Source organism: Siniperca chuatsi, linkage group LG6, assembly GCF_020085105.1.
Source record: "Siniperca chuatsi isolate FFG_IHB_CAS linkage group LG6, ASM2008510v1, whole genome shotgun sequence".
Classification (NCBI taxonomy): Eukaryota; Metazoa; Chordata; class Actinopteri; order Centrarchiformes; family Sinipercidae; genus Siniperca; species Siniperca chuatsi.
The window spans coordinates 16190318-16206708 of NC_058047.1; the positions used below are offsets into that span (position 1 = coordinate 16190318).

Consider the following 16391-nt stretch of genomic DNA (forward strand, 5'->3'; position numbering starts at 1 on the left):
GTGGGGGTGGAGCTGGACTCGCGGTGGTGTCAGAGAGGAGGATGCTGGCCAAACTACATGCCATCTTGGACAGTGTCTCCCACCCACTCCATGACGTGCTGGTCAAACAAAGGAGTACCTTCAGCTGAAGACTCATCCCCCCAAAAAGCACCACAGAGCGCCACAGGAAGTCATTCCTGCCTGTGGCCATCAAACTCTTTAACTCCTCCCTCTAAGTGTAGTCTGTATGACCCAAAGTCACTAAACTGGACATTTGATCATTAACATCTCTGCAATACTTGAAATAATTGTGCAATATTCTGTGTTAATACTCCTGTGCAATATACTCTTTTCAGTTTAAAATTCACTATTTATTGATATTGATATTTATTCATACCTCTATTACCGCTGTGCATTATCCTCCGTCTCATTATAATCTTACTAAGCTACACTTAACTTGACAGTTCATGCACTATTACTTCATACCATATTATTATCATCAACCGGTAAACCCACTTTGTACTTCACACTTATTTTACACTTATACCCACTTGGTACTTAATTTATTTCCTGACCTGTATTATAGTGTATTATATTTTTTGCTTAGTACTTATATTCCTGTGTGCACTGACGTGATAGTGAGCTGCTGTAACAAAAGAGTTTCCCCTTGGGGATCAATAGAGTATTTCTGATTCTGATTCTGATGTCTTATGAAAATCACTTTGAATTGCCTTGTTGTTGAAAGGTACAAGTAAACCTGCTTTAATAGGTCTACTAGTAGCAAACAAGATTTTCCTCCGTGAGCAGGCAGGTGAAACATACTTGTACTTCTTACGGCAGTGATATTTTACAATGATGATATGCACTGACCCTGAAGTTGGGTGAAGAATAGAGAGCCCTGGCTGTGGCGTATTAGCCCATTGGACAGCAGCAGGAGTGGGAGGAGCCAGTGTGAACACTACAGCTGCCTCTGCTCTTTCTCTCCGCTCTGCTCGGCGCTCTCCTGCAGGCTGCGTGGCTTCCTGAGAACAAACCGAACTACTAACTTCTTTTTTTTTTCTCCATTGTTTTTGCGCGTTTAAATCCAAACCTCGCGACGAAGACAAATGGCTCAACCATTTCCTAACAGTTTAGGACACGATACAGTTTTGAACTCGGAAGGCGGATTTGTCTAAATTGTGTCACAACTTCAAACGAATCAACGACGGAACGAGTTGTAGCCGAGATAAAGGAATCCGGATCAGCTTTGCGCCTATCAAGGTAAGCATTAGACGCCTAATCCTCCTAAAGTATCCATCACCGAGATACGTGCTTGTTTGACATTTCTCCAACTTCCGAAATGTGAGGAGTTTAGTTACAGGATGTAACATGATGTCGACTGATTGTTGCAGCCTGGATGTTTGCAGGCTAACTTGGGAGAAAGTTGAGCGCATGCTGATGGGTTGACCGTAGTTTCACATTTACTGCGCAAAACGAATTGGATTTCACGCTGAGTCCCTCCACGGAAGTCCACCGCCCCCCTTTCAGTGGGATTGAATAGCCGACTTAAATTTATCTGCTATGAAACAATGGAGGCTTTTAAGCGGAAGTTATTTATTTGGTCGTTTTCAAGTTGTGGACAGTCTTTATTAGCCTACTGTAGCATGCTGTGTTTATTACAAAGGGGTAACTTTCATAATAGGGGGAAAATGTTTAATGATGGCATGTTATTACATAGGCTATATGTATTAGAAATGTATTAAAACTTCTCTATAGCATGCAATAAAGTTCATCTTATTTCAGCCTCCCACTTGGAGATGATGGAAATAAAGATTGGGGTTTCATCTCTTGAACAGTGGTTACATAATTTTATCCTCAAGGAGCTGGTCTGAGGTGTCACATCTTATGTGAGCTTGAAATCTATGCCTTTGACACCATCTTGTATGTGAGCCAGCAAAGGAGCAGAACAAGCTGGCAGGAATTTCTTGGCTCAGGCTGTGGTTGGAGGTGACTCACAGCACTGACATGTTTATAGGGGTGGAAAGATGTGATATAGGATTAAACACCCAGGTGCTGTTTATTTGCCTATCATTAATTACAGAAGGAGGCTGTATTACAAGTCAGTTAATGTAGCTCATTTGAGTCTTGACACCGATGTATGTTTTATAGTGTATATGTCTGTGTCACACAGTGTACACACTGGTTTTCTGTGTGAGTGCTCCTTATCTGATCTCCTTTCATCTCTAAAGTCTGAAGTTCATTTCCGTTGTAACCCAGCATACTGATAGCAGTATTTTATTTCTGAAAAGCCCTTTCATCGGCTTTTGGCATGGTGACTTTTGTTTAATCATAAAATGTGAGGAGTGTTTATGGTAGTGTTCCTATCATAAAATCCCTTCCTCTTGTCAAACTGTTGAATTAAACAAATGTAAAGGAGTGGCTCTCACTCGTGCTTATATTTTTTTACCCTCTATTTCCTTCTCCAGGTCCAAGTCAAGATGTCGGTCAGTAACCACGAAAACAGAAAGTCTCGCTCTAGCTCCGGCTCCATGAATATCCAACTCTTCCACAAGACGTCCCACGCCGACAGCCTGTTGACTCAGCTCAACCTGCTACGCAAACGAAAGGTCTTCACAGATGTTGTCCTGAAGGCCGGAAACAGATCCTTCCCCTGCCACCGGGCTGTCCTGGCCTCCTGTAGCCGATACTTTGAGGCCATGTTCAGTGGCGGCCTCAGGGAGAGTCGTGACGCCGACGTCAACTTCCATGACTCTCTCCACCCAGAGGTGCTGGAGCTCTTGCTCGACTACGCCTACTCGGCCCGAGTCATCATCAATGAGGAAAATGCAGAGTCGCTCCTTGAAGCCGGCGACATGCTTCAGTTTCACGACATCAGGGACGCAGCGGCAGAGTTTCTAGAAAAGAACCTCCACCAGTCGAACTGTCTGGGGATGATGCTGCTGTCAGACGCCCACCAGTGCCAGAGACTGTATGAGCTGTCGTGGAGGATGTGCCTGGCAGACTTTGCTACTCTCTTCAAGACAGAGGACTTCCTCAGCCTGCCCAGAGACAAAGTAAAGGAGCTGATCCTCAGTGAGGAACTTGAGGTGGAGGATGAGAGCCTGGTGTACGAGGCTGTTATTGACTGGGTCAAGGCCGACATGGAGCGCAGGCACAGCGAGCTGCCCGAGCTGCTGCGTTGTGTCCGCCTGGCACTACTCCCTGAAACGTACCTGCTGAAGAACGTCGCTTCAGAGGAGCTGGTGATGTGCCATAAGGTGGGTCGGGAGATTGTTGAAGATGCCGTACGGTGCAAAATGAGGATCCTCCAGAATGACGGTATTGTAACGGGGTTCTGTGCCCGGCCAAGAAAGGTTAGCCAGGCCCTACTGCTGCTGGGAGGACAGACTTTCATGTGTGATAAAGTCTATATGATCGACAACAAGACTAAGGAGATCACCCCCAAAACAGACATCCCCAGCCCCAGGAAAGAATGCAGCGCCTGTGCTATTGGTTGCAAGGTATTTATGTAATCTACACTTGAATATGTGCATTTTTGTGTACTGTTATGTAGATGTACTCAAAATATGATTTCTCTGTCTTAGGTTTATGTTACTGGAGGCCGTGGCTCTGAAAATGGGGCCTCCAAAGACGTCTGGGTCTACGACACATTACACGACGAGTGGTCCAAAGCTGCGCCTATGTTGGTAGCCAGATTCGGACATGGGTCTGCAGAGCTCGACCACATGCTCTTTGTGGTGGGAGGACACACTTCCCTCGCAGGATCCTTCCCTGCATCTCCATCTGTGTCTCTCAAACAGGTGGAACAGTACGACCCTCAGACCAATAAATGGACCCTGGTGGCTCCGCTCAGAGAAGGAGTGAGCAACGCTGCTGTCGTCGGTGCCAAAAACAAACTCTTTGCTTTTGGGGGCACCAGTGTAAACAGAGACAAATACCCCAAAGTGCAGTGCTTTGACCCTTGCCAGAACCGGTGGTCTGTGCCGGCCGCCTGTCCACAGCTGTGGCGCTACACTGCAGCGGCTGTGGTTGGTAACCATGTTGTGGTGATCGGAGGCGACACCGAATTCTCCGCCAGCTCTGCTTACCGGTTCAACAGCGAGACGTACCAGTGGTCAAAGTTTGGCGACGTGACAGCCAAACGGATCAGCTGCCATGCAGTGGCGTCGGGAAACAGACTATATGTGGTTGGGGGGTACTTTGGGGCTCAGAGGTGTAAGACACTAGACTGTTACGATCCATCGTCGGACTCTTGGGACAGTGTGACCAGTGTGCCCTACTCACTCATTCCCACTGCCTTCGTCAGCACATGGAAGTACCTCTCAGCATAGAGAGAGACGCACTGACTGAGGTTTCAATGGTGAGTAATTGCAGCTTCCTTAAACTGACACAAACAAACAAGATATGTGCTATTCACAGTGTCCCTTGTATTGTCAGATAATATATGGGAACTCAATTTATGGAAGCAAAAATATCTTCAGATAATTCAAACATTGTTACTTAACAGACCCAGGTGAATGTCAGTGTTTGAACCAGACAAAGCCAGTTTTACAACCCCTCACTGTTTTCAGGGTTGCTAGTGGTTACAGTTACACATTATCTAGCTGCTGTGACGGCTGGGTGTTGGATAAACATGGTGAAGTCCAGGTTTAGAGAGCAGGAAGAATGTCAGCGGTGCTGGTAATTACAGAACAGGAGCTACAACACAAGGCCCCTTGTCACTGACAGGAGCAAAATGGAGAGGCAGGGATCAGGTCTGTGCTTGTAGGCCCGGGAAGGCAAGTGGGCCGGGTGCTCTGCATGGACAGCCCTGGATGCTAGCTGACTGCCTATTATTATGAGTTAGTACCTCAAAACAGTTGGATGTTATAGAAGGTGATGTGACGTATGGTGTTTTAACATATGGAGGGCTTGGAGCCAGAGGAGCCCAGGGAGCATTCGGTGAGCATTCGGTGATTACACAAAAGATATTAAACCTTTTATTACCTTATGTTTGTGGCATACATACAAGATCTCAACCTTTTTATATGATTGAAAACCTAATTTTTCCCCAGAAGTCCACTGTACACTTGATATTATTTCTTAATAAAAATAATACATTATCCATAAAGCACCTTTCTCAAAGTGCTTCACAGGATAAAAGCCAAACATAATAAACACCCACTTCAGTACCATATGTGCTGACAGAAGCCAGGGCACTCTGTTCTGCTCAAAGTGGAAAAAGTCAGATCAGTAATCTTATCAGGAATTCAGGAGGTGGGGGTGGACGACCATCTCAAGGGTATAAAAATATGATTGACTGAAATGTAACAAACCATATCAGTGAAGAATCGCTCAGCCTAATCTGCCTGAAGGAATGACAGGTGGCAGTTTTCACAGCCTTGTGTGAGATAAGAGATAATAAATCTTTCCTGAGGTGTATTTCAGTATTTTGCACATGGTGAGGAAGGAAGGATGGAGGGGCCAGTAGATGACACAAGAAGAGGAAATGCAGTGATATTTTGAAGGTTTGCAGGTTGTTTTTACATGTACCCGGTAGTGGTAGAGCTAGTTTTAAGTTTCCTGACTTGATGTCCTGTGATCTTATTTAAGCACTGACGCAATCGATGGAAAACAGTTCATTGCTGCAGTAGTCATTGGATTTGCATTAAAAAAAAAGCTCTGCTGCATCTTTTTATTGTTGGTTTTGTCTTTATTGGAGTTAAGACATTTTAAAGTAAAAACAAGGCAGGGTTTTATTACGCTGACGACTTTCACTGAGCTTTCATAAAGCATGTCTGTCCTAATGAATTATTTTGTACTATAGGTTCAATGGTTTAATGCAGCCCATTTGCCTTAAAGCTCCAAACTGTCAAGAGTTAGACAAGATAGTTGATACCACCCTCATATCTGTCTGTTCAATATAAGGCTACAGCCAGTTATCTTAGAAGTAAATGGCATGTCGTTCTCTATTGCTCCATATTTAGTTATTTTAAATGGGGCAGATTGGTCAGTTTCTGTGACTGGAGTTTGGATAAATCACAGTATTCTATACTGCAAAACAGCTGCTTTTTTCTGTCAGGAACACAGGAAAGTGACTCCAAACAAGCCTTTTATGCTGCCAATAACTTTGAAAGTAAAGCTGAGCGGAAGCAAGTGAGAAGCAGAGGGCTTATGTGTGACTTGTGTCTACAGTAAACAGCTGGATATAATGGAGCTGGGGGCTTAGCATTACGAGGCTGCTGGTATGGACCGCTGTCTCCGTGGTAGCCAAGGTTTCTTGGGACGGGATGGAGACAGACAGGCTGCCTATGAAAGATCAAGGCGCCACATCCTTATGAACTCTTTCAGTTACGTTAGCTACCATCCCGCTGCCAACTGCCTTTTATGTTTAATTACAGCAGACGTGGAAAAAGCTCAGATTTCCAGCTTGTTATCCTGACGCTGGTCGACTCTCTCACCCAAGAGACACGGGGGCCTGAGTGAAGTAGCGAAAATTTTAGGGAGCAACAAAGTGAAGCAGGCACATTCACTCACACACGCGCGCACACACACACACACACACACACACATATATGGAGAGAAGGAGATCAAGTGGAGAGCGAGTAAGACCAGGAGAAGCAAAGCTATATTTTGCGCCGTTTGGCAGCCGAGACTAACGCCTGCCTAAAAATACTTTTCTCCCGAGGTTGTCAACTTTCAGCTGGGGTCAGAGAGAAAAATAATTGTGCATGTGTCTTCCTTTCATGTCCACGATGGGGCCGAAAACCACCAGTCAGCTGTTCAAGTATTCACTAGTAGTATTGTGAGTTTTTACGCAGTTGTGAAACCACTCGTTTTCCACTCATACTTCTCTCTCACTCTCACACACACACACACACACACACACACACACACACACACAGTCACATTGCTGGCATTGCCTGTCCTTTAAAAAGCAAACCATCCTTACTCTAATTTGGGAGGAATGAAGGTGTGGCCTACATTCCCCCATTAGTAAAGATTTGTTAATGTTGCCTTGTGGTTGAGGCCCTTCAGTTGTCCTGGCAGTTTGCGTGGCCTCTATGAGATTACCAGCCTCTCTGCTCTTTTTGTCATCACCTACTGTAGCTTGTAGCCCGTGCATTTCCGCCAGATGTGACTAACCACAGACTGCAGGGCCAAGCCAGAACCCACTGTTGATGGAAAAGTATTTGTAAATGTTAAAGCATTATGGTTCGTATTTGTTATGGTCCAGGCGGGAGAAGTAAATAACTTTTTAGGCTAAAAACACGAAGAACTAAATGCATAATTAATTGTAATATTTTGAGTATTGCCTGTACAGTCTTTACAGTTGCCAGTTAAGCTTTAAATTGTATATTTAGTGTGTGTTTTGGAGATTGTAAGCAGAATAGCATTATGGTGTAATCTGGTCAGTTGTTGGTGCCAGACTATAGACAGACAGGATGTAACCGGAGATCCCTGTGCAAAGTTCAGGACAGTCTCTCTCTCTCTCTCTCTCTCTCTCTCTCTCTCTCTCTCTCTCTCTCTCTCTCTCTCTCTCTCTCTCTCTCTCTCTCTCTCTCTCTCTCTCTCTCTCTCTCTCTCTCTCTCTCTCTCTCTCTCTCTCTCTCTCTCTCTCTCTCTCTCTCTCTCCTTTAAACCACTGAACTGTAACGGCCCCAAAGATGACTGTTATCAACGCTTGAGCCCTTGTTTTCTCAGCCCCCTTCCTCCTCCTCCATACCTCCCTCCTCATCACCCCTGTCCGCTCCAAAAAATCCCAGACACAAGCAGCATTCTCTTCTTAACGGAATCAACTGAAGCCCTTGTGAGGTGGGCACGGCTCTGTGTGATAGGGTACACCTGGAGAGGTCAGGGGCCACAGGTGGAGTCCTCTGTGGGCTCTCTGCATCCCCAGACAGCTGCTGCAAAATGGAAAGGTCACAGTGGGATCAGGGAGGAGGAGTGCAGAGGCCCCAGTCACTCAATACTAATGTTTTATTAATGCCTCGCTGTGAGGGCCACCAGGAACACAAGCTGAATAAGGCTTTTATTGTGGCATCTGTGTACAACAACGATCCCCCCTTCTTTCAGACACACACGTACACAGTTAGAGTTAGCACGTGCACGTGCACATACACTTTGTCTCCGGTCCCTTGAGTAATCAATCTGCCACATTACAGCCTTTGGCACGGCTGCTTAAATTTGCATAAACCTAATGGAGTTTTTATTGGTCTTTTCTCCATGCTGTGAGTAACAGAAAGGAAAAGGGGAAAAGATGCTTAAAATGGCTGAATAATCACCCAGACTAATTTGATTACGCACTGAAAAAGAGACGAGCTGTCATACAGTTACAGGGGCCTCTTAGAAAGCCAGCTGGGATGGGACAGAGTGTGTCTGCCTGGTAATTAATCTGAATTGTGTAATATTTGCGCCTCTGAAGTAGTACTGAAGTGGTGCTTATTCAATCACAGAGACGCTCTTTGTTTGAACTGGAGTTTTTGCAAGAATTCATCAAGACATGCCTCAGTGTACTTTGCAGCTGTACCAAGATACTTGTCTCTGAACTCACCACAGAGTCCTTTTATGTGTCCCTGAAAACAATGCAAACACATGTAAATGAAGTGGCTGTGATTCATACATTGATCAATACAGTAGAATGGTGCTGGTCATTAGTAAACATGGCACAGGCCTAGTTGGACACAAGGGACAGATAAAGAGAGAGTAGTCAGCTTTGTGGTGTATTGTGGGTAATTGGGCCTCTGGAAGACGCAGATGGAGTCCAAGGTGCAATAAAGCTTTAAAAAAAAATGGAGATGAATGTCATGATGCAGGTGTCTTTCATTTGATAAATGAGACTTTGTCTTGTGGTGTGTGTGTGCTCCTTGAGCTAGACTGTGTGTAATTTTTGAATCATAGAAAAGCTAAAGAGATGTGTTAAGATTTGCTTTTGTCAAACTCAATCTGGCATTATTCCCATGTGGAGGAGAAAGATAAGTGATGGGAGCAGACAGACTTAGTCAGGTTAAACCCTCAAGAGTGCCAGATTCAATCATTTCATATAGTTCCAGCCCATCTGTTTGGTCTGCTGAAGGACACATGGACGCCGTCCGTCCCTCACAGCAGCACACTGTGGTTACTGCAGTGGACCAAACCAAAGAGGCACACGGGCATCTGGGTACTTTCTGGGTGACAGTTATTAACCCCGCCACCTGTTGGCATCCCACACTCCAGACATCTTACTCCCTGTTGGCAGATGGAAGTCAGATTTGTGAAGGTGAGAGTGTGAAAACACAAAGTTTGACTGCAATTCAGGATGAGTTTGTCCATATAAACAATTGTGGTTTGAAATATGGGTTAAAAAGTGTACAGTGTGGTTGCTACAGCTCAGCGTTGTAAATAATAGTTCTTGACATGATATGTAAATGACGGGACTGTGAGACAGTCTGGGGCTCATTTCTGTTAACAGCAGGACCCTTGTTGTGGCTGAGGGAGCTGACGTTTGATAGAGCCAGACAGGGATGGTGTTTTTTGATGGATGTGCAGATGATAATAGACACATAACCTTTTATTAATCAGTGTATCTCTATGGAATACATTTTGACAATACAATCTAACCTCTAATACCCTGTGTGCGTTCTTGACATGGTTGAACTGGGGTCATGATCATGAGTTCATAACTGGTGTCTTGTCAACATGAATGCAGCATGTGTAAGTCCACTCTCTTTGCAGTAGATAGTAGTTGGAGCAGAGCCGCAGAGTATTTAAGATTCAGAGGCGTGCTCTTCATCATCTGCACTTGAGAGAGATTAGCTTATTAGCTGAAGCTTATTTGTAACCTTTTTTTGCCTCTCTGTTGTGGTTCCAGCAATACAGTTCTCTGGCTGTGTCCTACTGTTATGCCTCAGGCTATGTATTCACAACACTAACAGATGTGTATGGATCATTGGAGGCTTCTGTAGTATCAGCCGGCTTTGTCAGCCATGGAAATGAGAGCTCATTAGGGTTATCCAAACAAGCCCACAGCAGAGCCTGTCTGTAACTGTCAACTGTCTTTCTCCTAGAATAGAGAGCACACAGACATCCTTCATCTGTTCTGAAAGACCAGAGTTATCATCAAAAATATGCAAATCAGAGGCAAACATCATGTTCGGGTTTCTCTCCAACCCTCCAAATATCCAGTGAAACATTCCTTCATAACTGCAGGGGAGGAAAATTAGACACTGAAGTATCTGAGGTTGCAGAGAAACGCGAAGATGAGTTTCCAAAGACTTCACCACAATGTTCGTAGTAAAAATGGTGCTTAACACGTTCAGGAATTTGAAAATTGAATGCCTCTTACAGTACGAATTATATCCGGATAAAGCAGATGAGCTGATGGTTTTGGAATATGTGTTTTATCTGAGCCCAGAGAAGCTTATTTTTACAGACTGTGGTCCTCTCCACTGCCACCCTCAGATATTTATTACCTAGCGACATAAATGGCTTGAGCAGCTTAATCCCACATGCCAGGAGGACTTTGGTTAAATAACGCCCCGTCCTGAGGCATTATTAACGCTATGTGGGTAAGCCTGATAAAATGGCATGGTGATAAGCTGATGTGTAGCCCCAGAGGACTGAAGTCTCTGCATTCCTCTCCGCTCCCCTCTGCTGTATGAGGACCGACCACATGACCAGAGTTCACAGGACCTAAACATTAATCTCCCTCTGTCTCTTTCCCCAGATCAGCTGTGGTGTCTGGTATGCAGGCATGTGTCCCCCCCTTCACTGGCCTACACAGATGAGGAGGAGGAGAAAAAGAAAGAGTTTGTGTGTTCCTGCTGTGGCTCCATCCAGCCTGATTAGCAGTATCTTCAGCTGCAGAGAAGTGAAGGCCTGTGTCCTGGAAACAGCCCAGAGACTTCCCACCTGATCTGTTTACTCATACTTCTTGTGTAACTTTCCCATGTAGCCACTAGCCTGAGCTGGACTCGTTGCCATGTATACTGCAGGGACCTAACAATCATCTCTATATTAAATGCGAAGTACAGCCAGGAAACAGACCAATAGCATAGATGTGTGCTCTGGGCATCTTCAGACGTTTCTCTTTCCACCTCCTGGGGCGAATCTGCTACTGTGACTGTATCGGCCCTGCACTGCTCAACTGACTCGCTCCATCGTCAAACGTGTATCGTTGATCATCAACCAGTAGATTAGCAGTTTAACAGACTCTGTAAGGACTTATTAGTGTCTCTCTCGCTGACTTGTTGTTTTACAGTGAACTGAAAAAGAAAGTCGGCTGTCCTTTTGTTGTGGTTTCTCTCCCCTCCTGACACTGGCCGTTTACTCAGGTGTAATTTATTTAGACTGCTGATAGACTGAATTAGACCTTTGCTATGCCATGCGTATGAGGAAGGAGAGAAGACATTTGGGGAAGTGTATGATTTTGTGCACAGAAACAATCTTCCTGTCTGTATTTTTAGACTTTGGACTTGGGCTTCCCTCAATTTTGGTGAGCTAAATTTGTATCTTCCTCCTCCACTTAAAATACACGATCGCAAGAGAGAATGTGGCCCATTACGGCTGAAGAAGATACTTTTCTCTTTCAAGATGTTATTTCAAACTATAATTTTGTCATTTCTTTCCCTATTTTTGATTTGTCTCAGGGTTATGTATAGTTTTACCTGTATTTGTTCAAGGAAGGGTAACATCTTTGTTTTCTGTCTTTGTTCTGAAAATTGAATGTATTATTTTGTGATAAACAATGTTACAGAACTCTCTCATTTTAGAAAACATTCTTACATTGTTTTGCCGAGTGAAAATGTATGATTACGCTTAATAGCAGTGGTCATATTTAAAACAGAAATATTGCCAAAACCTGAATAGCTAACCTTAGTGCTATTCTGGATTTAAATAAAAACAAAAGCTGAGTGTGTCCAAACAAATACTTTTGTAGCTATATTATTTTTTCATTTCATATTTCAGGATCTTTAATGGAAGTCTTTTGTCTGTAGAGTTTGTATATTTGCTTTGTAATACATTTGTAGAAGCCTTTTGATTTGCACAATTTGTACAAAAATCTCTTAATGGTCTTAATTTTGTATCTTTGTCTTAACCCAACTTGGGTAGTGTGAATAATCAAAGCCTTTTTGTAGCAAATTATCAAGTTGTTTCTCTTCATTTGCTCTGTGTTGCAGTTTTCCCAAAATGTCAAAGTATATATCAAATACACTGATATATTAAGCTATTACTGATACACCATCTTTTACTTCATGTTCCCATAACTCGTCAATAAATATCTTGCTGAAAACGTATTCCGTTGTTTGTCCTCTTTGTTTTCCAGGGAATGAGTGGAATTTGGCAGCTGTGTCATTAAAACAGCGTGGGCAGCCATATAATCACACAGGTACTCTTAACGTGCCTGGAATAGTTTCCAAACGCATCTTAGGAGTGGTTTTGGTATTTACCAGTAACACCCGTCTCCTTCCTCCTTTCTGTGTGTGCATTTAAGATCCAGTGAGATGAACAGTCCATGATCTGTCTCTCTTATAATCCCCCCCTCTTGTTGTAGCGATATCACACATTCTGGTTATGTGGTATGTGAAGTGCAAGCCTCTGCTGCTCTGGCACTCACATGTAAGATGTGCACACACGTTATAAACCCTCAAACCTTAAAGAATGTGCTGAATGCTGCTGTCAGGTGATGCTCAGCCATACCTCATTCTGCAGCAGCCAGGTTTACGTGAGGAAACAGTGCAGTCCAAACTGGGCGTTGGGTGGGATGAAGTCTGGCTGGCACATTTGTGCAGACTGGCAGGGAGGAGAACCAGAGGAATGTACCCACACTCACAAGTTCAGGGAGGTGGCTCTGAATGTGCTGCCTGCAGGCTCGACATTTGAAGATCTTTCTTTCTTCGGATTTCAGTCCCTCATGGTATACTTTAACTTTCCAAGTCTTCCCCTATTTATTTCAACGCAAACTGCTGCCTTGGATGTCGGAGCATCTGTCCCTCAGAAGACCCGGCAATAGATAAAGTGGAGAAAACGTTAAAGCTCTGATGAAGTGGTTATAGGAATAGGTAAATAAATGGTTTACAAATCAATAGAGAATACATGGATATAAATCACAAATTATCACTTACAAATAACCTTCAGCATGAACTTTCTCTGAACAATTCTAGCTATTTTGGTGTAATGTTTGAGCAAATGTGTTTTATACTGATTGTTTTTGAACACTGAAATTTTCACTGTCATGGTTTGATGAAATACAGGCTGCTCTTTGAATTCTGTTCTTCACCTAGGAAACAATAAATTGACAAACACACAAAAAAAATCTTAAGTCAAGGTCCACTTACTAACTTTTTCCAGTGCTCGCTCTCTCTCTGGTGGAAATTGCTCAGTTGATAGCAGGATTACCATGGCAACAACAGATCATCAGTCGGGTAAAACTAAACAGTCTCACGGTGATCTAAACCAAGGTCACATTCCCTGTTAGAGGGGAAGCTATCCAACACTTGATGAATTACTTGCAAAAAGTCTATACATTTTTTTACAAAAAAAAAGGCCACTTATGTCACTTATGTCACTCCTGAGTACTCCTATCAATGTGTAATACTGTTAATATGGTTAAAAAGTTGATTCTGTCAACACTTAAACCTGTTGTCTTTGAGAATATGTTACATGGCTGTTTTGAGTCTGTGTGGACAAAATTTGGTTTGAACAATGATGAATGACAGTATGATGACTGTAGGCTCTGGTAGACCTACACTTGGCTTTAATGGCAGGATTGAAAATAAAGTTCAATATCTGCAGAATCACACGCTAACTCTTCTTTAGACCATCACCTTTTCATCCTCACCACTCACCTTCATTTCCACTTGCCACACTGCCTCGGTGGAGATGAGACAAGTTACCTTGAGGATGGAAGATGAATGGATGAATGCATTTATCAGTGTGCATGTGTGTGTGTGTGTGTGTGTGTGTGTGTGTGTGTGTGTACAGTACATGTTTGCGTGACAGACGGTGAGAGAGAGGGAGCGAGTGTAATGAAATGCTGGAGAGACACAAGGGAAACAGCCTACTGAATGTTTTGCAAGTTGTTTGCAAGTTGTGCTCTGAGTGAATTGAATCTCAAATTAACATTTCCTCAGATAATTGATCGCTATAACATCACGCCCTAAATATTTAAAGATAGGGTGCAATGTTCTGAATGTCTACAAACTTGATTAACAGACAATTTTCCACTAGAAAGGCTCTGTGCTCCATTGACACAGACTACATAAACTTACATAAAATCTTTAGGGGATGCCCTAAAACAAACACTTGAGTGACATAATGCAAAGGCATTGTTAAATCTTTTCAAAGCAAACCAAAAAACTTCAAAAGATGCTGTTAATTGGATGTAAACAAGAGGCGGCTCCAAAAAATTCCCCTCTGCCGCCATGACATCATGCCTGTAACAGGCCATGTCCAGTCAAGCATGTGGACATGTTTGTGCCAGTACAGGGATTCATCAAAGGTTAATTTATGGATTTTTAAATACAATGCAGACGTGCATAAAAAGATGAAACACGCCTCTCTGAAAAGGGGACCTGGCACTGGACAGCGGGATGAGCAGCCCAGTCAGTGGCTGCTATTGTAATGCAAAATATGCAAACTGAGTGATTTCAAACAGATCTTCCCGGCAACACAATTAAACCACAGCCAATAAATAGACATTTGAAAGTCGGCTGGAGACAAAAGAACCTCAGAGGCCGCCAAAACAAAAAAAGGGAGGGAGGGAGGAGAAGAAAGAGAACAAACTGCCATAACAATCAGGATCCTGGATTGAAAGATATGTGGGGTCTCTGTGCATGTGTGTGTGTGCGTGTTTTTTGTGTGCATATAAATTTATGCTTAATGCGCATGTGTGTCTGTGGTGATGTGTTTGTGTGTGTGTGAAGTGGGGGAAGAGCTGTTACATCTTGGTGTTAACCCATAACAATGGAGGCATCGAGGTGGAACGGACAGGGACGTTGCACTCTGCCTCTCCACCCAAATATCAGCGTGTGTCTGCTGGCCTGAGACCTCCGGCTGGGGCCTCCGCCTGCTCTGGATGGGGACAAAGATGCCTTGATGAGGCCAGATCGACCCCCTTTCACCTTCCCCAGGGGACCTGGAGGATGCCCCTGCAGGCCGGCTCGGGAAACCCTGCAGCCGAAGTGCAGATCAATATGTACCTTCTGGCAGAAACAGATCTGATGTGACAGATCTGCAAAAAACTGCCTTTACTTCTGAATTTAAACCCTATATCAAGAGAAATACAGTCTACCGACTCTTTCTATACTATTCTTCACTGTAGCCACATGCATTCAGTGAAATTTTAATGATCTTAGAGCGTCTCTGCTGCCATTATTAAGAGATCATTAGGTAGCACTGTAACCGCCCAATAGGAATATGAGCAATAAAATGTATGTTTGTTGCAATAGTGAGACAGAACTACTACATTTCACACAGACACAGAGTGTGTACAGTACATGTATCTGTGTGTGTGTGTTTGAAATTGAAATACCACCAGGAGCCACATCTTCAAAACTGTCTGAGGAGACTCTTCACTTCACTTCACTGTCACTCTTACATAAGCCCCCTTCATTACAGATCTCTGTCAGTAAACATCAATCTTCCTCTCCCGTATTCTGTTTATTCTGTTATGTCTGTCTTTCAAATTCAGTTTGTTCCATTTTACTTTATTGGCGTGAATACTAAGAAAGACACCACGAGCCTGTCCAACCTTCAAGAATGAATAATTACAGGACAACGTTGTCCCCCTTCTCTGTGTCTGTGCTGGTCATGGTGATAAACGTGTCTTTACCACTTTTTACCCCCCTCCTTGAGCTGTGGGCATCACTGCTGGCAGCAGCTCTGAGGTTTCAGAGCTGACTGGGTAAGCAAATGAGGAGTATACAATGTGTGAGACAGACAGACAGCTAGTCAGACAGCCTAACCACTGGAGCGAAGGCGGGAGTTGTCTCATCTCTGTTGTCTGAGCAGGAGGTGTGTGTGTGTGTGTGTGTGTGTGTCCGGGCGGCTAGCACCAAGAGGAAAGAGAGACCTGAAGCCCCTATACTAAATCTGCACTCATATATTCAGACTGAACCGCATACTGAACCATAATAAGGTGTGTTGTGGGCCTGAAATGTAATTTTCTATCATGGTGGAGTGCCACTGTGAGATACTGATGTGCAGTATAGGAGCAACAGTTTTCTTTTAAGATCATAAATATGTAGAAAAATGTCTGATACAGCCTCATAATTTAGATCTCATGAGGTGAAGTTTTTAAGCTGCAGCTTCTAAAAATTGAGGGTTTAATTTACAAAAAACCTTGTGAAAGTCATCATTCTTTAAGTCTAGATCAGTATGTCCTCAAAAACAAGCTAATTTGTAACATGTTAAGACTTTCAAATATCTTTAAACTATAAACTGCAGGTATCTTA

General features: G+C 43.6%; 1 protein-coding gene across 1 annotated transcript; it reads left to right on the top strand.

The window, feature by feature from the left end:
* The first annotated feature begins 1195 nt into the window (after positions 1-1195).
* On the top strand, positions 1196-12233 carry enc3 (ectodermal-neural cortex 3). The gene is made up of 4 exons (XM_044199591.1): positions 1196-1239; positions 2445-3479; positions 3564-4339; positions 10664-12233. The coding sequence occupies exons 2-3, from the start codon at positions 2457-2459 to the stop codon at positions 4308-4310; spliced, it is 1770 nt and encodes a 589-aa protein (XP_044055526.1). The 5' UTR covers positions 1196-1239; positions 2445-2456; the 3' UTR covers positions 4311-4339; positions 10664-12233.
* Positions 12234-16391: the final 4158 nt, after the last annotated feature.